The sequence below is a fragment of the Spodoptera frugiperda genome, chromosome 15 (genome assembly GCF_023101765.2).
Source record: "Spodoptera frugiperda isolate SF20-4 chromosome 15, AGI-APGP_CSIRO_Sfru_2.0, whole genome shotgun sequence".
Lineage (NCBI taxonomy): Eukaryota > Metazoa > Arthropoda > Insecta > Lepidoptera > Noctuidae > Spodoptera > Spodoptera frugiperda.
In genome coordinates, this window is record NC_064226.1 from 2,158,025 (window position 1) to 2,182,676 (window position 24,652).

The 24,652-nt window shown below is 37.6% G+C and overlaps 2 protein-coding genes and 1 long non-coding RNA gene across 10 annotated transcripts; 2 read left to right on the top strand and 1 right to left on the bottom strand.

Moving 5' to 3' along the window:
* Positions 1-761: 761 nt before the first annotated feature.
* Positions 762-15,366, top strand: LOC118277358 (N66 matrix protein-like). 8 transcript variants are annotated; one of them, XM_050699147.1, is made up of 6 exons: positions 762-1,016; positions 2,213-2,359; positions 6,945-7,061; positions 7,501-7,809; positions 8,674-8,730; positions 15,287-15,366. In XM_050699147.1, the coding sequence occupies exons 1-6, from the start codon at positions 941-943 to the stop codon at positions 15,313-15,315; spliced, it is 735 nt and encodes a 244-aa protein (XP_050555104.1). In that variant the 5' UTR covers positions 762-940; the 3' UTR covers positions 15,316-15,366. The 8 variants fall into 8 exon arrangements, 6 of the variants coding, with proteins under 6 accessions (XP_050555104.1, XP_050555105.1, XP_050555103.1 ...); XR_007706040.1 differs by lacking the exons at positions 8,674-8,730; positions 15,287-15,366 and adding an exon at positions 8,780-8,811 and having other exon boundaries at positions 7,501-7,957; XM_050699148.1 differs by lacking the exon at positions 8,674-8,730 and having other exon boundaries at positions 15,230-15,366.
* LOC118277371 (uncharacterized) lies at positions 2,788-4,022 on the top strand. Its single transcript, XR_007706042.1, has 2 exons — positions 2,788-2,904; positions 3,361-4,022. It is a non-coding gene; the product is annotated as an uncharacterized LOC118277371 (long non-coding RNA).
* A 1,379-nt stretch (positions 15,367-16,745) lies between the features above and the next one.
* LOC118277391 (FK506-binding protein 5-like) lies at positions 16,746-18,534 on the bottom strand. The gene is made up of 4 exons (XM_035596167.2): positions 18,377-18,534; positions 17,811-17,966; positions 17,448-17,567; positions 16,746-16,940 (listed from the first exon to the last, which is right to left on the bottom strand). Exons 1-4 carry the CDS (start codon positions 18,450-18,452, stop codon positions 16,876-16,878), a joined length of 417 nt encoding a protein of 138 aa, XP_035452060.2. The 5' UTR covers positions 18,453-18,534; the 3' UTR covers positions 16,746-16,875.
* Positions 18,535-24,652: the final 6,118 nt, after the last annotated feature.

Consider the following 24,652-nt stretch of genomic DNA (forward strand, 5'->3'; position numbering starts at 1 on the left):
AACGTCAAAGCAAATATAATAATATTAATAACGTCTGTCTGTCGGTCAGTCCTCTAGTGAAGCTATTTGCTCGTTCCAAAGTGTAGATTCCTATGGAGAAGAACGAGCAAGAAACTCCATAGGTTACTCTTTTTCAATCAGATTTACAATACAATTTTTGGTTACATTGTTTCGATTACTTCAGCTATGTGAGAACAATGTAAAACTAATATACAGTCAAAGCGACAGAAAAAGAAAATAACCTAGAGGACAATAAAAATTAATGCAGTCCGGAGCTGACCAGTCCCAGTTGACAGCGCCCGTTCACGAACATGACACGTACACCAGCACCGCCCAACTCAACCATGTTGCAGGGAATCGAGCGATCCAATGCCCGTGCCACCGCCAATGAGACTTTTGAGTGAGCATGACAACTCCAAGCTGACATAAATGCATTCTACTAGTCTAATTTGATTTCAGTTAATTACGTCCTAGAGACTGTCTTTGATCCCGCAACGAAACAAAACAGAAAATATTTTTAGAGGAGAAGAAAAAAAACGATAGTTTCCATTTCTCTCGGTGAATTTAATGCGAAATAGAAATTTTACCAAGTTCGTCTTATGTGCGTCTTAATAAGGTCCTATGTATGAGTTGTTGTACTTGCTTCCAATAATAGGTATAACAAAAATGCTTAAACGCACGGATATTTGTTCTATATTTTTCAAAAATTAACAACAAGAAGAAGAATAACAACACTGATAGGCGAAGAAAGTTTGGTGCATTCGTTTGGGAATTATGCGCGTTTATATATTTTGGTAACATATTTTTTATTTACACACTAGACACATAACATCTAAGAGATGTTCAGAATCTAGTTATCGAATTGGTGTCCTATATATATGAGGTCGGCGTGAATCGAGACACAGTAACCAGTTGTCTGCATACAAGTTTAGAAGTCAATATGGTGCGTCTCACAGTGGTAATACCATTTTTGTTCCTGGTCGCCTGCGTCTGCACATATCCATCTAAAACTCCAGGTATTACGTTTTCGATAACAGTTTCAAAGTCAATACATTTATTTCAATCAATTCCTATTTTAGAAACGTTAACATTCAATTGTCCGTCAGTCTGGAGGCTAGGTGCTCGTTCCAAAATGTAGCTGTTCATACGGAGAACGATCTGAAACTTCCATACTTACCCTTTTTTAAATGTTTTGTACAATCTCACTGATATATTATTGTATACATGTGAGAACAATACAACGTCAGAAGTAATGTGAACACAGAAATAATGCTATTAAAAATTAAAAATTAAAATTAAAATTCATTTATTTCAGGTGAAGTAACCCATATAAGTAAATATACAAAACATATGTGACAATCATTTTTACATTATAAATTACAGATAAATTCAATTTGGATCAATTATAAATATAGACAGACGTAGCAGAAAAATAAAAACATAAAATTAAATTAACAATACCAAATTACAAATACGATTAAAATTATAATTCATAGGTCATAAATAATATACCATGCATAAATATGTCATATAAATATCCCGTCATAAGTTTTAATAAAATATGTCATAGTCTCCTATATGCGACACTATATGCAACTTGTCTGTCACAACAGTGTCGCACATAAGGACAGTCCAACCTACTTGCAATCATTTTCAGAACGGTATTGGAGCTGGCCCGCACCCTACGCACAAGTGATGCACACCGCTTCCGTATGGTTGCGTAAAAACAGTCGGTGCGTGCCCATGCGAACGCAGGCAGCCCCAAAACCGCTCTGAAGGCGTTGTTATACTGTATCCGAAGGGCGTTATAACTATTCTGCGTATAGCTAGCCCACAGGCTACACGTGTACAGGGATGTGCAATAAGCTCGAAATAGAGTTATTTTCACGTCGTCCGAGCACCGCGCAAACCTGCGAGCCAGCATATTAGCCCTCCTAGATATCGCCCTTCGTTCCCGTTCCAAGTCAGCATGATCTCTAAGGTCGGCAGTGACAACATGCCCTAGATATTTAAACTGGTACACCCTCTCTAAGGGTACATTCTTGAGACGTACCTGAGGTACATTATCCGGGCACCTTGCACCACCGCCCTATGCTACTTTTTGTATTTGTTTGTTTGTTGTGTGTTGGTGTTCGAGTATTGCCACGTATCTTAGTTTAGGGCATTCGTGTTTGATTGTATTACGAAATGAATAACAAGTTTTTGTTTTCAGATAATGAAGAATTAAACGATGACCGCAACAATATAAATAATCAAAGTACAACAACAACAACATATAATTACAATAATAATGGATCAGGCAGCGTTGGGCAGACACAAAATACAAGCATTACACAACACTTTGGAGACATCAACTACGGTAAACTCGACGCGATCAAGAGTCGCCAACATTTTATCACGTTAAGCGTTGTTTCACGCCAGTGTTCTGTGAGGCCGTGGTATCACTCACTGTGTCGAAGCATGGCTCTCCTACATATATTTTTTAATTTAATGTGTAACTAACGCGTTCAAAGCCGCGGGCAAATGTTAGTAATGTATATAATGGAGTTTTTTAGTGCAAGTACATCAGTATTGGATTGGATTTTTTGCCCATACCTATTAAGACAATATAGCTAGATTACATGCTTACACTAGAAATAAGATATAAAAGCGTATTCTTAGAATTGGAGCAGCTACTTTTTGTATTTGTTTGTTTGTTGTGTGTTTGTGTTCAAGAATTGCCACCTATCTTAGTTTAGGGCATTCGTGTTTGATTGTATAACGAAATGAATAACAAGTTTTTGTTTTCAGATAATGAACACGTTGGCTTAGACCGAACAAATAATAATAATAATTTAAATGAAACACGCAACAATGGGCTGATACGAGATGCAAGGAATTCATACTTTGGAGACATCCACTACGGTAAACTCGACGCGATCAAGGGTCGCAAACATTTTCAGTTAAACCGTATGGGGAGACCCCTTATGACTTAATTTAAACCACATATGTGTTATCATCTTGGCTGACAATTAGGAAAATTTAGCAAGTTGGACCCAGTAGTTATTTAAACACTTTAATACGGCATTATGCCAGTCTCATCATATGTTCGTAATATTCCTAGACAACCTACAACATTACAGCTCTTCTGTGATCAATGTACATGGAGCTGTTCGCAGACAATTGAATTCTTGATTTTTTTAATATTTTTTTAATTTCAATTTTTCTATTTTCTTTAAAATATTCAGTTGTATTATGCCTTTCTTCATATAAATCATATGAGTGATCTCCATACTGTACCTATAATGCAGTTTTTGTGTGCAAGTACATCAGCATTAGATTTTTTTATAAAGTCTTATGTTAACAATTGTTTGCTTTCAGACACTCGACGCACAGAACCAACCAATTTAGTTGCCAGCAAAGATATTTATCTTTGCAATGAAGTTTTCAACTTGCACTTCTACAATCAACCTGTTGAGTCTGAGGTACACAGTACAAAGTATGTGCCTGACCCAGTTTTAAAAAGACCATATCCGGACCACACAAATCAATTGTCGGCTACAATGACAAATCTATTGTAGCCGACAAACCGCGAATATTGAATTTTGTATAAAAAACGAAATTGAAGTGAGCGGATGCATTCCAAATGTTGACTGTGGTATACGGAGAAGCTGCTTTGGACAAAATCAACATTTATCGGTGAAACAAAACGTTTTCAGGAGGCCGACAAGATGTGACCGATGAAGAGCGCCGGACGCCTGAGCGCTTCAACCACAGACGCAAACATTTATGAAATGAAGAAAATAGTACTGGCCAATTAATTATCGAATAACCGAGAAATTGCCTAGGACCTAGGCATATCGATTGGCTCGAGCCATTCGATTTAATCGATAATTTGTAGGCGGGTCGGCCGTCCGTCTCCGCTCACCATCGCGTGATACACGAATTGTATCTCTCATAACTGTGTTCTAATGTACCTATTTACTATGTTAGTGTAACATTCTGATTTCTGATATATGTATGAATAGACATTTATAGTTAAAGACTTGGTTTCATTCAGTTCGCACCCACCATCTCGTAACTAACTATTTACATAATTAATTGAATTCGTAGAATCTTCGTCAATATATCAATGATCACCAGCATGAATCACAAAATGTTAACGGCGACATTATCCTCAACCAAAAGTTAACAATTCGACACCAGCAATTTATACCTACTACGCTAACTCGAAATTTGGTAAAGACGTTTTTTTATGTCAAGTTGCTTAAAATGTGTTTTTACATACGTCATAAAAAAATTGAGAAGAAATATGCAAAAATAAGAAAGTTACAAATCTTATAAAACGCTAAGTAAAGGTACTTTTTGAAATCACTCGATTTATATTACGTCAACTATTATTAGCGGAGTGTGCGCGGGGATCACTTTGGTCAAAGTCCGTGCAACACTGCGCTAACTCATAGTTAGCGTACTTTAGTGCGTTCGTGTGTATACTTGTTCGTTTGTAAAATGAACTACTTAGCGACTTTTACATAGTAAATACTTATGTGTTAACGTATTAATTAGTTTATTAATGGTACATTGACTATTCTTTTTGTAAGTAAGTACATGTTCTTTATAAAGATATTGAAATATGCATCAGATGATTGATCACTACGCTAACATTAGTTAGACGTGTATAAAATGTAACATTTTTTTGATGAATAACGTTTATATACGGCTAACTTGCGCTAAATCAAAAAATAGATATAGTTAATAGATATAAAATCACTATATAGTTCACTATAATTTCTGAGGAGTTCCCTCGATTTCTCTAAGATCCCATCATCAGATCCTAACTTGGTGACAATGGGACCACCTCAGAACTATCTACTTTCGAACAAAAAAAGAATTTTGAAAATCCGTCGACAATTGACGGAGTATAACTTTATTGTGATTTCTTGTGAGTATGAAGTTCCATTGGCCATTTCTGGTCTTCTTCATCAGTTCCACCTCTTCAGAGGTTACTTTTTGACTGTAAATGCTTCAATTCTAGATGAATATACCAAAATCACTATATAGTTCCCTAATATTTGAGGAGTTCCCTCGATTTCTCTAAGATCCCATCATCGGATCTTAACTTGGTGACAATGGGACCACCTCAGAACTATCTACTTTCGAACAAAAAAAGAATTTTGAAAATCCGTTGACAATTGACGGAGTATTCGATGAACAAACATTCAAAAAAAAAAAAAAACTTTCAAACAGCCGAACATAGTACCTCCTCCTTTTTGTGAAGTCGGTAAAAATAAGCTGTGACACTGCTCTCAACCAATCCAATAAAAAATAGGATGATAATAAGCTACCGCGATGCTTAATAACGCAGGAGATTAATGATTTGTTAAATAAAAGTTAAAGTTTTTTGAAAAATCACCCATGAGTTTTGACAGCAAACTTAGGTATTAGTAGATTTTTACTTGTAAAAAATTGCATTTGACTTTAGGGAATTCCAATTGCAAAAAAATTAAAAGAGGTTGATTGACTCAACTTTTTTATCGTCTGCAGCCGATTGTTGTCATCTAACGCTTAAAAGAAAATATTTTTTTGTTGGGACAAGCCCGCCACTACCTCCCAAAACCTCTGCAACCCCTGTAAGCTCCTATTTAGTATACCTATATATAACCCTGAAAACACCGGAACACTGAAGTTCGGCGCGTCCTAGAGACTGTCTTTGATCCCGCAAAGAAACAAAACAGAAAATATTTTTAGAGGAGAAGGAAAAAAACCATAGTTTCCATTTCTCTCGGTGAATTTAATGCGAAATGGAAATTTTACCAAGTTCGTCTTATGTGCGTCTTAATAAGGTCCTATGTATGAGTTGTTGTACTTGCTTCCAATAATAGGTATAACAAAAATGCTTAAACGCACGGATATTTGTTCTATATTTTTCAAAAATTAACAACAAGAAGAAGAATAACAACACTGATAGGCGAAGAACAAGTTTGGTGCATTCGTTTGGGAATTATGCGCGTTTATATATTTTGGTAACATATTTTTTATTTACACACTAGACACATAACATCTAAGAGATGTTCAGAATCTAGTTATCGAATTGGTGTCCTATATATATGAGGTCGGCGTGGATCGAGACACAGTAACCAGTTGTCTGCATACAAGTTTACAAGTCAATATGGTGCGTCTCACAGTGGTAATACCATTTTTGTTCCTGGTCGCCTGCGTCTGCACATATCCATCTAAAACTCCAGGTATTACGTTTTCGATCACAGTTTCAAATTCAATACATTTATTTCAATCAATTCCTATTTTAGAAACGTTAACATTCAATTGTCCGTCAGTCTGGAGGCTAGGTGGTCGTTCCAAAATGTAGCTGTTCATACGGAGAACGATCTGAAACTTCCATACTTACCCTTTTTTAAATGTTTTGTACAATCTCACTGATATATTATTGTATACATGTGAGAACAATACAACGTCAGAAGTAATGTGAACACAGAAATAATGCTATGCTACTTTTTGTATTTGTTTGTTTGTTGTGTGTTTGTGTTCAAGTATTGCCACCTATCTTAGTTTAGGGCATTCGTGTTTGATTGTATTACGAAATGAATAACAAGTTTTTGTTTTCAGATAATAAAGATCTCATTACAATAACATATCATTACAATAATAATGGATCAGGCAGCGTTGGGCTGAGACAAAATTCAACCCTTTCACAACACCTGGGAAACATCAACTACGGTAAACTCAACGCGATCACGAGTCGCCAACATTTTATCACGTTAAACGTTGTTTCACGCCAGTGTTCTGTGAGGCCGTGATATCACTCACTATGTCGAATCATGGCTCTCCAACATATATTTTTAATTTAATGTGTAACTAACGCGTTCAAAGCCGCGGGCAAAGTGCAAGTAGGTACATCAGTATTGGATTTTTAGTAAAATCGAATGTTAACAATTGTTTGTTTTCAGGTAATGGAACCTCAATACCAGCCCATATAGTTAATATCAACGGTGGTGTCGCTAATGGAGGGGCCAGCTATGGAAGTGGTAATGGTGGACATGGTGGCTTCAATACCTTTTATGGAGGTAGGATGTGAATAGCATCACACACACAAAGCAACGATACAAATAACGTATCTAGCCGCAAAAGTTAAAAAGTAAAAGCTTTTATTTCAACTAGACCTCAAGCAGACACTATGGAATTTTCGAAGGACAAACTATTTTTGCCGAATCTTGTGTTAGCCATGGGTGACCGTGGCCTACTCGTTCACGATACTGCGCTAACGTCGCTATGACATTGATGGGAACGTTTGCGTCTATCTTGATTTGTTTTCGTTTACGAATGATAACCAATTAGGTATTCATTTTAATGTCGATTAATAGTAAGCCTTTAATACAGCCATTACACAGTAACATTTACTAGCGCTAGACAATTTTAATAAAATATTACACTGGACATTTACAAAAATACTCGTATACTACAGATTTGATTCATTCTTATTATTCATTTTTCCCATTTTAACAGATAAACATCAAAAGATGCACGTTGACTCAGGACACGAAGACAAAGGAGGGGAAGGCGGCAAAGGAGATGGTCAAATCACGACAAGCGAAGTTGTCATTACCAAAAATAACAATAACCAAGAGAATAGAACAGAAAACAACAACCAGGAACCTGTTACTTTATTAGAAGCAATATCTTCTAGTAATGGACCAATAAACATGTCTATAACTGGAGGTGGCTCGGAAGCAGGAGCACAGAGTATAAACGATCAAAATGTAAGACCAGGAAATAATAATTCTAAGAAGACTGACAATGAATTTAATAATGAAGGTGCAGGAGATGGGTCACATGATAACGGTAATGATAATGGGCATGAGTACACTGGAGGTCCTGTCGAGCGTTGGGTGTGGTCATAAAGAAATAAAGGTTTGAAATAAATAAATGATTATGATAAAGATAAGGACACATCATGTAGAAGGTCAAGTTGACTACATTCCCTGAAGACTCTATACCATTAGGACTATTGTTAATCCGAGTCGATGTAGTAAGAAATACGAGATTCCAAATTGTTTCTAGCGCACACAGTGGTTTAAATATCTGTATGTTAAATTATTATAATAAATGTTTATTTTCATGTTATTTTATTTAGAAATTAAGTTTATTTGTAACGAACAGTATTGAACATTATTATAAAAAGCTATGTACGTATACTTACATTATCTACATCCTCAATGTATTTCATGGACGTTTATAAGATATTTTGTTTAAAACAAGCAGTTTTACTTCATGTTAAATCAATTTATTTGGACTCAATTCTAATTATTTATTTACAAAAATAGCCTAAGTTACTTCTTAGTACCTAGTAATAATCGTTAAAATCGATGCAGCCATTACAAAAATTAGCCAGACAGTCAAATCACGATAGGCAAAGTTGTTATTGCCAAAAATAACAATAACCAAGAGAATAGAAGGGCAAATAACAACCAGGAACCTGGTACTTTATTAGAAGCAATATCTTCTAGTAATGGACCGATGAACATGTCTATAAGTAATCCAGCAAGTGTTGCAATGAAATATATAACTGGAGGCCGCTCTGAAACAGGAGCAAAGAGTATATAAACAACCAAATTATTTCCTGATCTTAACCAGGAAATAATAATTCTAAGAAGACTGTCAATGAATTTAATAATGAAGGTGCAGGAGATGGGTCACATGATAACGGTAATGACAATGGCCATGAGTACACTGGAGGTCCTGTCGAGCGTTGGGTGTGGTAAGATAGGGACACATCATGTAGAAGGTCTAGTTGACTACATTCCCTGAAGACTCCATGGGTGTCGTAGGAGTATTAGGTATCAGGCCTCATTGATTTGGGCTCGCTGTCATTGCAGCAGTAAGTCCCTTCTTTGAGGAGCGGCTTGAGAGGCGCCACGACGCCCTCACCTACCGCCTGACGCAGGTGATTAACGGACATGGAAGCTTCGGTAGGGTGTCATCACTGTGCCCTGCATGGGTTTAGCATCGCCGTGTCGCCAGGGATGTGGTCGGCGACGACAACCTCTCGCGTCCGGCATTGGTTAAAACCATGTTGCGAAGCGAGAGGCATTGGGATGCCGTCACCTCCTTCTGCGAAACAGTCATGCTAGCTAAGGAGGAGGCGGGGCGCGTGAGAGAACGAACTTCCGCACGCCCCAGCCGTCGCGAGAGGCACTCCGGGCGTCGGGGATCGTGGTACGTACGGCCACCGTAAGTGCGGGTCTGTGGACGGCGAGCAAGGGTAACTTGCCCCGCGACCAGAACCAGACCCGTGCGTAAGGCGCGTCGCGTTCCGCGCGCGCCTCAAAGAGCTCGACCACCACAGATGGGCCCGACCACTACAGTAGTGCTGATGTCCGATCCGGAGCAGCGGATAAAGTAACAGGTTACCGGGGCTCCGATTTAAAGCAGGAGAAGGAACGGGGTGGTTTTTAATCAGTAAGAGTCTGACACTTAAAGGCGGGAAAGAACTCATTGGATGATTTTTCCCCCTCAAAAAAAGGCCTCATTGACTGGTAACCTCACTTGCACAGCGAAAAAAAACAATAGCGTTGTTTCGCGACAATTTTTTGTAAGGCCACTTCTCAATAAAACTCAGTGTTCATCTTTGTGACATTTTATATTCTAAATACACATATCCTCTCCCAACCTTCCACTTTATATGCCATCGATGGCAGAAGGTACTTATAAGTACCTTCTAGTCTAGTATTTATAAAGTTATACATTATGTTGTAGATTACCTGTGAGAAGGCGCGCCTAATTTTCTTATACGAAGAGGCACACGCGGACAAAATGTTGCTCACACTACTGTTATAAATGTTCATATTTTTACCCGATTGCGCCAGAAGGAAGGTTATGTTTTTCGAGAGTATGTATGTATGTGTAATTGATTGGCACGCTCTGCAGCCTAAACGGCTTGATGGATTTTGGCATGAGAGGTATCGTTTAATTTCTTATTTGCTGTGAGAGTGACACTAGATATATCAAATTATAAAAATAACCAAAATAGCGAATTTTGGCGCCAAATTCGAATATTAATGCGCGTAATCCGGATGCATTTATGTATCATGTCTGTGTGTGTCATATAGAGCCGGGTCCAGACGAGTGTAACGTGTAATGTAAGATTACGTGTAATTTAGCATCAACAGTGTCGACGGCACACGAACTCAAAGCGAATTGTGAACGCGAAAATATTTCAAAAGCTGTTTCCACTCAGTTGCTACGAACATGCCGAATAGGAAGGTCGTGATAGCTGGTGCGGCTTTTATTTTCATGTATTTACTAACTGAAGACCGCAAAAGTCGGAAGCGCGTACTATGGCTCTTCTTTACTTTTCCTTTTTCTCTTCGATGTGAAGCAAGCAAACTAATCATTTTGTTTTTGCATTCCTCTACATCTCTTTCCAATGAATGAGCAATATCATTCCAAGCATCGTGTTTCAGTTTTTTTTTAAAGTATTGCGGGTTTTTTGGATCCCAAATAACAGGTTTTTCGTGATACAAACTAATAAGTTCAAGTGATTGTTCGTCACTCCACATCATGAACGTACATACGACACAACCGTCACGAACGCCGTCCAAACGAGCACTGCGAGCGTCTTTGTGTTCGCACGAAACGAGTGCTCCCAGGCTGCGAACCAGTGATCAAGGATCATCTCCTAAAGCCGGGTCCAGACGAGTGTAACGTGTAATGTAATCCACCGTGTAATGTAACACGAATTCTTCAGCGCGAGTGTTACATGTAATGCTCGTACTGCCGTCCACACGTAGAATTCGTGTTACATTACACGGTGGATTACATTACACGTTACACTCGTCTGGACCCGGCTTAACGCTCGTCGCTATGCTCACTCTCGTTTCCGACACTGTACCTGTGTCACTTGGACATTGACGGACACGTGTGTGTCTGCGGTTATTTCACGAGTCGTACAGTCAGTCAGTGTCTCAATCGTGCGTAACCGACAACAAAGCAAGACAGACGCGAGCGTCAAAGCGATCCGATGTCAAAGCGACATTGGCGCAGTGTCATAAACGAGTTGGCCATCGGTGAACACAGGATTCGCAAAAATTGTTTGTTTGTGTGTCTGTGTGTGGTCTAGTTGAAATAAATGCTTTTACTTTTTAACTTTTACGACTAGTACTATTTACTACTATTCACATCCTACCTCCAAGAATGTTACTGAAGCCACCATGTCCACCATTACCGCTTCCATAGCTGTTCCCTCCATTAGCGAAACCACCGTCGATATTAACTATATGGGCTGGTTCTGAGGTTCCATTATTACCTGAAAACAAACAATTGTTAACATTCGATTTTACTAAAAATCCAATACTGATGTACTTGCACAAAAAAACTGCATTATATACATTTTTAACATTTGCCTGCGGCTTTGACCGCGTTAGTTACACATTAAATTAAAAAAAATGTAAGAGAGCCATGCTTCGACACAGTGAGTGATACCACGGCCTCACAAAACACTGGCATTTCTCTCGGTGAATTTAATGCGAAATGGATTTTTTTGATTTGATTACTTCCGAGAGAGATTTGCCTACTTCCTTTAATAGATTACAGTTTCCCGTCAAGGTATCGTTTGCCCTTACAATAAATAAATCCCAGGGTCAAACTTTCTCAATGGTAGGCATCGATCACAGAAAACAGTGCTTTTCTCATAGCCATTATATTAATTATTATGTCTCACGAAAGGCCAATTATATGTTGCACTTTCTCGAGTAGGATCTCCTGAAAACTAATATGTTTTAATGTCATCTACAAATACTACTGCGAACATAGTGTATAGTGAAGCATTAAGGTAAAGAGTTGTTAAAATAAAAAAGGAAAAACAAAAATAAAAGTGTTAAGCAGGTACAAAACAAAGAAATGTAACAGAATAAAAAAACCTACACAAATATACAAACAATTTTTTTTCGGAGACCTTAAAAATTATATGGGAAATTAATTTGACAGGTATTAGTAGATTTTTCCTTGTAAAAAATTGCATTTGACTTTAGGGAATTCCAATTGCAAAAAAAATTAAAAGAGGTTGATTGACTCAACTTTTTTATCGTCTGCAGCCGATTGTTGTCATCTAACGCTTAAAAGAAATTTTTTTTTTTTTTGGGACAAGCCCGCCCCTGCCTCCCAAAACCGCTGCAACCCCTGTAAGCTCCTGTATCTACAGTATACCTATATATAACCCTGAAAACACCGGAACACTGAAGTTCGGCGCGTCCTAGAGACTGTCTTTGATCCCACAACGAAACAAAACAGAAAATATTTTTAGAGGAGAAGAAAAAGAAAACGACAATTTCCACTTCTCTCGGTGAATTTAATGCGAAATGGACATTTTACCAAGTTCGTCTTAAGTGCGTCTTAATAAGGTCCTATGTGTGAGTTGTTGTACTTGCTTCCAATAATAGGCATGACAAAAATGCTTAAATTTGTTCTATATTTTTCAAAAATTAATCAAAACTAGCTGCTCGTCCCGGACTAACTTGGTCATTTTTATTTTATTTTTATCTAAGAATGCAACAACAACAAGAAGTAGAATAACAATACTGATAGGCGAAGAACAAGTTTGGTGCATTCGTTTGGGAATTATGCGCGTTTATATATTTTGGTAACATATTTTTTATTTACACACTAGATACATAACATCTAACAGATGTTCAGAATCTAGTTATCGATTTGGTGTCCTATATATATGAGGTCGGCGTGAATCGAGACACAGTAACCAGTTGTCTGCATACAAGTTTACAAGTCAATATGGTGCGTCTCACAGTGGTAATACCATTTTTGTTCCTGGTCGCCTGCGTCTGCACATATCCATCTAAAACTCCAGGTATTACGTTTTCGATAACAGTTTCAAAGTCAATACATTTATTTCAATCAATTCCTATTTTAGAAACGTTAACATTCAATTGTCCGTCAGTCTGGAGGCTAGGTGCTCGTTCCAAAATGTAGCTGTTCATACGGAGAACGATCTGAAACTTCCATACTTACCCTTTTTTAAATGTTTTGTACAATCTCACTGATATATCATTGTATACATGTGAGAACAATACAACGTCAGAAGTAATGTGAACACAGAAATAATGCTATGCTACTTTTTGTATTTGTTTGTTTGTGTTCAAGTATTGCCACCTATCTTAGTTTAGGGCATTCGTGTTTGATTGTATTACGAAATGAATAACAAGTTTTTGTTTTCAGATAATGAAGAATTATACGATGACCGCAACAATATAAATAATCAAAGTTTAAGATTGAGAAGGCAAACATATAATTACAATAATAATGGAAATGGCAGCATTGGGCAGATAAATAATTCAAGCATTAAACAACACTTTGGAAACATCAACTACGGTAAACTCAACGCGATCAAGAGTCGCCAACATTTTATCACGTTAAGCGTTGTTTCACGCCAGTGTTCTGTGAGGCCGTGGTATCACTCACTGTGTCGAAGCATGGCTCTCCTACATATATTTTTTAATTTAATGTGTAACTAACGCGTTCAAAGCCGCGGGCAAAGTGCAAGTAGGTACATCAGTATTGGATTTTTAGTAAAATCGAATGTTAACAATTGTTTGTTTTCAGGTAATAATGGAACCTCAAAACCAACCCATATAGTTAATATCAACGGTGGTGTCGCTAATGGAGGGGCCAGCTATGGAAGTGGTAATGGTGGACATGGTGGCTTCAATACCTTATCTGGAGGTAGGATGTGAATAGCATCACACACACAAAGCAACGATACAAATAAGGTATCTAGCCGCAAAAGTTAAAAAGTAAAAGCTTTTATTTCAACTAGACCTCAAGCAGACACTATGCAATTTTCGAAGGACAAACTATTTATGCCAAATCTTGTGTTGGCCATGGGTGACCGTGGCCTACTCGTTCACGACACTGCGCTAATGTCGCTTTGACATTGATGGGAACGTTTGCGTCTGTCTTGATTTGTTTTCGTTTACGAATGATAACCAATTAGGTATTCATTTTAATGTCGATTAATAGTAAGTCTTTAATACAGCCATTACACAGTCACATTTACTAGCGCTAGACAATTTTAATAAAATATTACACTGGACATTTACAAAAATACTCGTATACTACAGATTTGATTCATTCTTATTATTCATTTTTCCCATTTTAACAGATAAACATCAAAAGATGCACGTTGAGTCAGGACACGAAGACAAAGGAGGGGAAGGCGGCAAAGGAGGTGGTCAAATCACGACAAGCGAAGTTGTCATTGCCAAAAATAACAATAACCCAGAGAATAGAAGGGAAACGAACAACGCAATATCTTCTAGTAATGGACCAATAAACATGTCTATAAGTAATCCAGCAAGTGTTGCAAGGAAGCCTATAACTGGAGGTGGCTCGGAAGCAGGAGCAATGAGTATAAATAATTCTAATGGTGGTGATAATGGGCATGAGTACACTGGAGGTCCTAAGGAGGATTGGGTGTGGCAATCATGATTAGGGACACATCAAGTAGAAAGTCAAGTTGACTACATTCCCTGAAGACTCTATACCATTAGGACTATTGTTAATCCGAGTCGATGTAGTATACAACGTAGTAAGAAATACGAAATTCCAAATTGTTTCTAGCGCACACAGTGGTTTAAATATCTGTATGAAATTATAATAATAAATGTTTATTTTCATGTTATTTTATTTAGAAATTAAGTTTATTTGTAACGAACAGTATTGAACATTATTATAAAAAGCTATGTACGTATACTTACATTATCTACATCCTAAATGTATTTCATGGACGTTTATAAAATATTTTGTTTAAAACAAGCAGTTTTACTTCATGTTAAATCAATTTATTTGGACTCAATTCTAATTATTTATTTACAAAAATAGCCTAAGTTACTTCTTAGTACCTAGTAATAATCGTTAAAATCGATGCAGCCATTACAAAAATTAGCCAGACAGTCAAATCACGATAGGCAAAGTTGTTATTGCCAAAAATAACAATAACCAAGAGAATAGAACAGAAAACAACAACCAGGAACTTAGTACTACGAAAATGTGGATGTAAAATATTAAAATTTATCACCCGTTTAGAATCCTACGAAAGTTTATAAACTTCCTAGTAAATTTTAAACTTACGGATCCTGTTATTTTCCGGTGACAAGTATAAACAACCAAAATGTAAGACCAGGAAATAATAATTCTAAGAAGACTGACAATGAATTTAATAATGAAGGTGCAGGAGATGGGTCACATGATAACGGTAATGATAATGGGCATGAGTACACTGGAGGTCCTGTCGAGCGTTGGGTGTGGTCATAAAGATAGGGACACATCATGTAGAAGGTCTAGTTGAGTACATTCCCTGAAGACTGACTCCATGGGTGTCGTAGGAGTATTAGGTATCAGGCCTCATTGACTTGGGCTCGCTGTTATACCTAGCAGCGGTAAGTCCCCTCTTTGAGGAGGGGCTAGACGGGCGTCACGGCGTTCGTACAAAAAAACCGATGTACAGTTGCATGTGACGCCGTGACGTCACTCCGTTGAGCCGGCCTATATGTGCCCAAACATAGCTCTCGCAGGTGGTACACCTAAGGGGTTACCAAGGTTAGCAGGAGTAGGAACGGATAGTTTTTAGTTAGTAAGAATCTCAATATACTCTCTCTCGCCTCACCCAGGGCGTAAGAAGATCATTTGATGATTCTCCCCCTTCTTCGGCTTTGTAAAAAGTTACCAAAAAAGAAGAGATTTTACTAAAAAAAAAGTAGCTAACAGTGGGTAATAAAATTATTGAATTTATAGGTATTTTTGTTAAAAATAAAGCAACGACACGCCTTTTATGACTGAAGGGGTAGGCAGAGGTGCTCATTACGACACTTAATGCCGCTATACAATATACACCCACTTTTCACCATTTGTGTTATAAGTCCTACGTAATAGGGGGGTGAGCCTATTGAAATTTTCGAAAAGCCGAAAATACCCCAGTAATACTTTGCCCGACCCGGGAATCGAAGAAGGGGTCTCGACCCCTTGTTTGGCAGTCGCACTTGCGACCACTCGACCAACGAGGCAGTCGGGAAAAAAGTCGGTAGGTATTTTTGTAGTAATAGGTACTTATAGTTGTAGTGTGAAACATAGGTACCTACTATAAATATTGATTATACTTAATGTAAAAAAAGATGTGACATGGGCACGGACCAAGAGCCCGTGGAGACCTAATACAGATAAAATAAAAAACACGTAGCTTGTTCTGACCGATGTATTTTTAACACTCATTTAATATATTTAAAATAGTGCAAAATATTATCCGCCCAGACTAGTTTTCAATGTTTTTCAAAACAAAAATCACTACTAAAATGACTAATTTGATCAGCAGAATAAGGAAAAAAATTAAGAAATAACAAGATATTTTTGACCTATGTTTAACGTCGTCTCTGTCCCCAACCTTGTAAAGTGGCGTCATGATGTATTAGTGAAACCAGGAAGGAAGCCTTCATTAAAGCAGAGATTAGCAATATGAGTTATTATGCGAACAACGTCACTCCTCACATATTTTAGAAAACAAGTGGACACATTGTCCCTCCCAGAGGCACTGTCAGGCTTCAGCTTCATAAGTATATGATTCACTTCGTCCTCGTCAGCGTCCAACAGTACAAAGGAATTTGTTTGTGTTGTTGGTGTTACGACATGTGTTGTGGCTATTGTTTAGGCTAGACTGGATATCATGAGCAAGGTTTCATCAATAAAACTACTTCTGCAAGTTGTGTATGCTCTATTTACAAAAGGGTTATTTACTTTATTTATTTATTAAATTATTTTTTGCAGTGGTTTGACCTTAAATGTTAACCTTAAATCTATTTTGGCCGCCATACACTTGACATCTTATTGATAGCCTATTTCACTCAACACACGGGACAGCCAGCCTTGGTGTGCAGGTACTTCACGACCTGTGAAAAGTTAATTATGTTCAGAAAGGTCGGCGAAAAATGAGGTCAACCCTAGCAGGCAGCTAAGGAGGAGGCGGGGCGCGTGAGAGAACAAACCTCCTCACGCTCCAGCCGTCGCGGGAGACACTCCGGGCGTCGGGGATCGCGCGACGAACTCCGGCCACCGTAAGTGCGGGCCTGCGGACGGCGAGCAAGAGCCATCAGACCACCACAGATGGGGCCCAGTTAGGCTGATGCCTGATCCGGAGCTGCGGACTACCTAGCGGGTTTACCGGGGCTCCGGCTCGAAAAGCAGGAGTACGAAGGGGGTGGTTTTTAGTCAGTAAGAGTCTGACACTCCCTTTCGCTTTGCCCAAGGCGGGAGAAGTCATTGGATGATTTTCCCCCTTCAAAAAAAAACCCCTCCGGGATCCGATGTCAAAGCGACATTGGCGCAGTGTCGTGAACGAATAAATGCTACTTTTTAACTTTTATGGCTAGTACTATTTACAACTATTTACATCCTACCTCCATAAGCATTACTGAAGCCACCATTTCCACCATTACCACTTCCATAGCTGGCCCCTCCATTAGCTAAACCACCGTCGATATTAACTATATGGGCTGGTTCTGAGGTTGCATTATTACCTGAAAACAAACAATTGTTAACATTCGATTTTACTAAAAATCCAATACTGATGTACTTGCACTTTACCCGCGGCTTTGAACGCGTTAGTTACACATTAAATTTAAAAAATATATGTAGGAGAGCCATGCTTCGACACAGTGAGTGATACCACGGCCTCACAGAACACTGGCGTGAAACAACGCTTAACGTGATAAAATGTTGGCGACTCAAAGGAATTTGTTTGGTGATCGCGTCGAGTTTACCGTAGTTGATGTCTCCAAAGTGTTGTGTAATGCTTGTATTTTGTGTCTGCCCAACGCTGCCTGATCCATTATTATTGTAATTATATGTTGGTTGCCTTCTCAAACTTAAACTTTGATTATTTATATTGTTGCGGTCATCGTATAATTCTTCATTATCTGAAAACAAAAACTTGTTATTAATTTCGTTATACGAATAAACACGAATGCCCGTTTTGCCAACCTCTCCTAACAGGAAACCCCTAAACTAAGATAGGTGGCAATACTTGAACACAAACACACAACAAACAAACAAATACAAAAAGTAGCATAGCATTATTTCTATGTTCACATTACTTCTGACTTTGTATTGTTCTCACATGTATACAATAATATATCAGTGAGATTGTACAAAACATTTAGAAAAGGGTAAGTATGGAAGTTTCAGATCGTTCTCCGTATGAACAGCTACATTTTGGAACGAGCACCTAGCCTCCAGACTGACGGACAATTGAATGTTAACGTTTCTAAAATAGGAATTGATTGAAATAAATGCATTGACTTTGAAACTGTGATCGAAAACGTAATACCTGGTGTTTTAGATGGATATGTGCAGACGCAGGCGACCAGGAACAAAAATGGTATTACCACTGTGAGACGCACCATATTGACTTGTAAACTTGTATGCAGACAACTGGTTACTGTGTCTCGATCCACGCCGACCTCATATATATAGGATAGGACATTATGAATATCTCTTAGATATTTATTTAGTGTAAAATAAAACATATTATGTCACCACAATATATACAATGTGATAGGGGTGGGACTTCTAACCCGTTAAGGCTGAGTACTACATCTAATCTTATCGACAAAAAAAATAATATGGGGGTTGAACCCCTAATTGAAAATATTGAAAAATAGTGATTTTTTCGGTAAAAATAATTCACAAATGATTTTTTTCTCACCAAAACATTATCAAACATATGAAAAAAGTAATGAATTAGTTAGCCAAGGTTATTAGCTACCGTTTGTCGTTTTTTTTGTTTCTACGACGCATAAAACCTTTGATATCAAAAAAAGTAAAATAATATTAAAATAGTCATAATTTTTAGGTGGAGGTTTCGATTCGACCCCTTCGACCCCCGACTTTTGTCGATAAAATTAGATGTAGTACTCAGCCTTAACGGGTTAGAAGTGTCACCCCTATCACATTGTATATATATATATACAATGTGATAGGGGTATATATATATATATATATAAACGCGCATAATTCCCAAACGAATGCACCAAACTTGTTCTTCACCTTTCAGTGTTGTTATTCTTCTTGTTATTGTTGCATTCTTAGACAAAAATCAAATAAAAATGAACGTGTTAATCAGGGACGAGGTATATTTATATAGTCGTTCAAGTCTTATATAAGTTAAAGTCTTCTTTCTATAATAATATTTTCATTTATATTTATATTTTTTGACGCACTCGGCGATGACGCGTGACGTTGCTCGGATCGTGTCGCCACCCCCCACCGTACATCTGCTTTACTTCCCATCATCATCTCCTAAGTTGTCCCACAGCAGAGAAGAGGCCTCTTTTCACAATGAATGACGAAGGGGCAAGAATGGGCATTAACCGCCAAACTTGCTCATAAGGTAAACTTGTACCAAAATATTTTATGTTATTATCCTTTTTTTTAATAAAACAAATATTGCACTAACAATACATTAGATTTTTAGTTATAATTGCGTTTATCTGTATTTTTTAACATGCGGTGTGCAGCGCCGCTCTCCCGCCTGCAATTAATTGCTCATGCAACAGACGTGCAATGTAAAAAAAACAATTTCGTTATAGATGACGCAGACGTTGAGTCAGGACAGGAAGGCAGGGGAGGTGCAGGTGCCAAAGGAGGTGGTCAAATCACGATAGGCAAAGTTGTTATTGCCAAAAATAACAATAACCAAGAGAATAGAACAGAAAACAACAACCAGGAACCTGGTACTTTATTAGAAGCAATATCTTCTAGTAATGGACCAATAAACATGTCTATAGGTAATCCAGCAAGTATTGCAATGAAGCCTATAACTGGAGGTGGCTCAGAAGAAGGAGCAATGAGTATAAATAATTCTAATGGAGGTGATAATGGGCATATATGTACATTGGAGGTCCTAAGGAGGATTGGGTGTGGCAATCATGATTAGGGACACATCATGTAGAAAGTCAAGTTTAAACATTCCCTGAAGACTCCATTTTGAGTAACTCTGACAATGACATCTTATAAATATCTATTGGACCCAAATACGGCTAGGCCCATAATAATTAAAGAGCAGTTGCTGCTGTTGAGCTCGCGTACTGTAGTACAAAACTGAAAAATTAAGATTTTTTTTACCTTACCAGGATAAAAAGTATCCTATTTTATGCCCAAGGGTTGAATGAGAGTGTTATAAACGTATCAGAAAGCTCCGATCGATCGGGAGTTATACGTGTTATTGTGAGTCAACCATAAAAGATAGACATTTGCTGTCGTGGAATATTTTTTAAACAATTTTAAGGAGAACATTTCCGTCATACATGATTTCTGTGTAGCTTTAATCATTAAGACTGCACACGCGACGGAAGTTAAAAAAAGGGGTAAGTTCTCCTGTTTTCCCAACATTTCCCTTCACTGCTCAGCTCCTATTGATCGTAGCGTGATTAATAGTATATTAACCTGCCAGGAGTATGAAGAACAATTGTACCAAGTTTTGTTGAAATTTGTTGAGTGGTTTTTGTTTCTATAACGAACATACAGACAGACCAACAGACAAACAGACAGACAGACAAAACAAATTCTGATTGCATTTTTGGCGTCAGTATCGATCACTACACCCACTGATAGTTATTTTGGAAATATATTTCATGTACAGAATTAACCTCTCTACAGATTTATTATAAGTATAGATTAAGTTTATTTGTAACGAACAGTATTGAACATTATTATAAAAAGCTATGTACGTATACTTACATTATCTACATCCTAAATGTATTTCATGGACGTTTACAAAATATTTTGTTTAAAACAAGCAGTATTACTTCATGTTAAATCAACTTATTTGGAATCAATTCAAAATTATTTATTTACCATAAAAAGCCTAAGTTACTTCTTAGTATATCAGCTACCTCTTTTTATTGAGGGTGGAAAACATCCAATGTCTTTTCCCGCCTTGGGCGTGGCGGGAGGAAGTGTGATTACTGATCAGGCATCTGCCCTACTGGGCCCCATCTGTGGTTGTCTGATGGCTCTTTGAGGCGCGCGCGGAACACGAGGCGCCGACTACGTTCCAGCTAGCCTGTTTGTGCTGAAGCATCTATAAAATACTGCTGATCAGTGGATTTCGTTAAATTAAGATTTTTTTAATAAACAATACTAGTTTTGTTTTAAAACATATCATACAAGTATCATTCTAACCTTGGCCGATGAAAATTGATTGGATTTAATTAACGTCTCATATTAGTTTTTGATGTTTTCATTTTTAAACTTTTTGATTGATAAAATAGGGATGATGATGAAGACCGTCGCGCGATCCCCGACACCCGGAGTGTCTCTCACGACGGCTGGGGCGTGAGGAGGTTCGTTCCCTCACGCGCCCCGCCTCCTCCTTAACTAGCATGGCAATAGTCGTCAAATTCGATTCGATTCGAATTCCAGAAATTACAAAATTTAGCCAGACAGAAAAAAATCATAAAAATATTTTAATATTTTTCATGTATGTATAATAGTTATTTAAATGTTACAAACAGACACTTCAATTTTATTGATTAGTCTAGATTTTGTTACCTGCGTACCAAATAAGTGTGCAGACTGTACATAACTACTCTGTTCAAGGAAAAGATATTAATAAATATCATATCTATACATGTAATAAATCTGTAGCAGGGTCAATTCTGTACATTGAAAATATAAAAAAAATAAATAGCAGGGGGGTACGTGTTACTGTATCGATACCAAACCCAAATATCTGATTTTTTTTTGTCTGTCTGTCTGTCTGTATGTTCAGGAATCACGTGAAAAGTAACTGTTCGATTTCGATGAAACTTGGTATAATTATACCTCATTATCCTGGGCATAAAATATGATACTTTTTATCCCGGAAAAATACGTAGAAAAAAAAATATTTTCAGTTTTATACTACTCAACAGCAGTAGCTCAATAGAGGGATCTCCTTAATCATTGTGGGTCTAGCCGTATTTGAGTCCAACAGATTTTTATAAGATGTCATTTTCAGAGTTACTCAAAATTGAGAAATAAAACATCCACGCGAAGACCGACATCCGCGCGGACGGATTTGCTGACGGAAGCTAGTTTAATAATATTTTCTGAATTATTTCGTGCCAGGATCCACGACAGTCATTCCTGTCTTGGGATGCGCCGGACTTTAGTGTTCCGGTGTTTTCATGGTTGTATCTAATGTAGATCCTGACTTACAGGAGTTGCAGCGGTTTAGGGAGGTTGAGGGGGATTGTCACAAAAAAAATGATTTCTTTTAAACATTTGATAACCACGATCGGCTACAGACGATAAAAAAGCTGGGTCAATCAACCTCATTTAAAATTTTTACAATAAATTGGAAATCCCTACAGACAAATGCAATTTTTAACAAGGAAAACATCTAACCAATTAATAAACAATTTAGTAACGTTGACCTTTTTTTTTTAACAAGAGTGACCTTTTGTGACGCGGACAAACCAGTCAAGTTCACTGGAAATTAGGTAAAAATATTTTGGGAAGAGATCTCATTTTTGTACTGCTTTTCCTTACACACCACTAAGGAAAAACAGTACTAAAATGTGATGTGATTCCCCTTTGTTTCGCTTGGCCTCATAAAAGCAATAAGTTCTTATGCTATAAACATACAATACAATGTGATAGGCGTGGGACTTCTAACCCGTTAAGGCTGAGTACTACATCTAATTTTATCGACAAAAAAAATAATATGGGGGGTTGAACCCCTAATTGAAAATATAGGAAAATAGTGATTTTTTCGGTAAGAATAATTCACAAATTATTTTTTTTCTCACCAAAACATTATCAAACATATGAAAAAAGTAATGAATTAGTTAGCCAAGGTTATTAGCTACCGTTTGTCGTCTTTTTTTTGTTTCTACGACGCATACAACCTTTGATATCAAAAAAAGTTAAAAAAATATTAAAATGGCCATAATTTTTAGGGGGAGGGGATTCGACCCCTTCGACCCAGGACTTTTGTCGTTAAAATTAGATGTAGTATTCAGCCTTAACGGGTTAGAAGTCTCGCCCCTATCACATTGTATATAACGTAATTAAAATTATGAATCGTAGGATACACTTAGTTTGATTGCCAGCGGATTTCCCCCGCAGGTACCAACGTAAAAAGTAGTCAGTGTGGTTTCAGGACTATACAAAGGAACATGCATCTACATGTAAAACATTAGTATACTCTATTGTACGAGTATAGCCTTTACTTGCATAGTCATTCCCATAGAATTAATTTTACCAAGTTGTCCGTTTCCCCACGAGTCCCGTCTCCTCCTTAGATAGCATGACCTGTTCGCAGAAGGAAGAGCGGCATCCCAGTTCTACTCACTCCGCACCATGGCACCAATCACGTCCCTAAGGACACGGCAGTGCTTAGCCCATGCAGCGCACACCGCCACCGTATGCTCAGCCGTGGCCTCCGGGTGGTCATTGCAGTGATGACCCCGGTACACAGGACACAGGTACCTCCCGAAACTTTAATGTCGGGTAAGCACCTGTGTTCGGCACGGCGACCTCACCTAGGTGGTCTCTCAAGCGACTCTTTAAGGACGGGACTTACAATGCGATTCGAGCGAGTCTATTTATAACAGCGTAAAAGTCCGTGATGTTATTTATGCTACAATGTCTAAAGTTAGTTAGTCTAAAGTTAGTTAGTCTAAAGTTTTTCATTTAAAAATGGTAATGTCGTGCTGGTACAAAACAGACCACATTATTAGTTAAGTTCCGAGATTTTCTATACTGAACCTAAAGTCAGTACAACGATTGTTTGATCCCAGAAATCTTACGGAAACGGGATCCGCGCTTCCCTAGCACTCTCTATGTTTTAAACCATGGTACCTGTTTGATTATTAATTATACAATGAAATCATAAATTAAAAAAATATAGCAGCAGCAACATCACGCCTTTTATCCCCGAAGGGGTAGGCAGAGGTGCTTTATTTTGATTTATTGTATTAGATTTTATTTTGTATTAATGTAATTTTAAAAAACATGTAGACGATTTGGTTATATGACTGTAAGTCTATATTTTTGCAGAATTAATGAATAAATGAATGAATGTCAAGGAAAAATATTAAATACATTAATCTATTCTTGTGTATAAAATGAAAAAAAAATTACGACACGTACCTAATGCCGCTATACAATGTACACCCACTTTTCACCATTTGTGTTATAAGCCCCATGTAATTGGGGGTGAGCCTATTGCCATATACTGGACAAATTTCCAGATTCCGTGCTACTACTGAGAAATTTTCGAAAAGCCAAAAAAACTCCAGTAATACTTTGCCTGACCCGGGAATCGAACCCGAAATCCCTTGTTCGGCAGTCGTACTTGCGACCGGTTGCGTGTCAGTTAAAACAATATAACTATATATGTATAAATAATTACGCAAAAAATATTAAAACTTATCGATACTGAATCGATTTTGATGACATTTGTTACAGCCGTAGAATATTCCTTGGAAAAGACTAATTCAAAAGCCCAAATTCTGCCACAAGTCATTATTCTACGCGGACGAAGTCGCGGGTAACCGCTAGTATTTTCTATATCATGTTTATTATAATGCATTTTATTAGCCGACCAGACTAGATT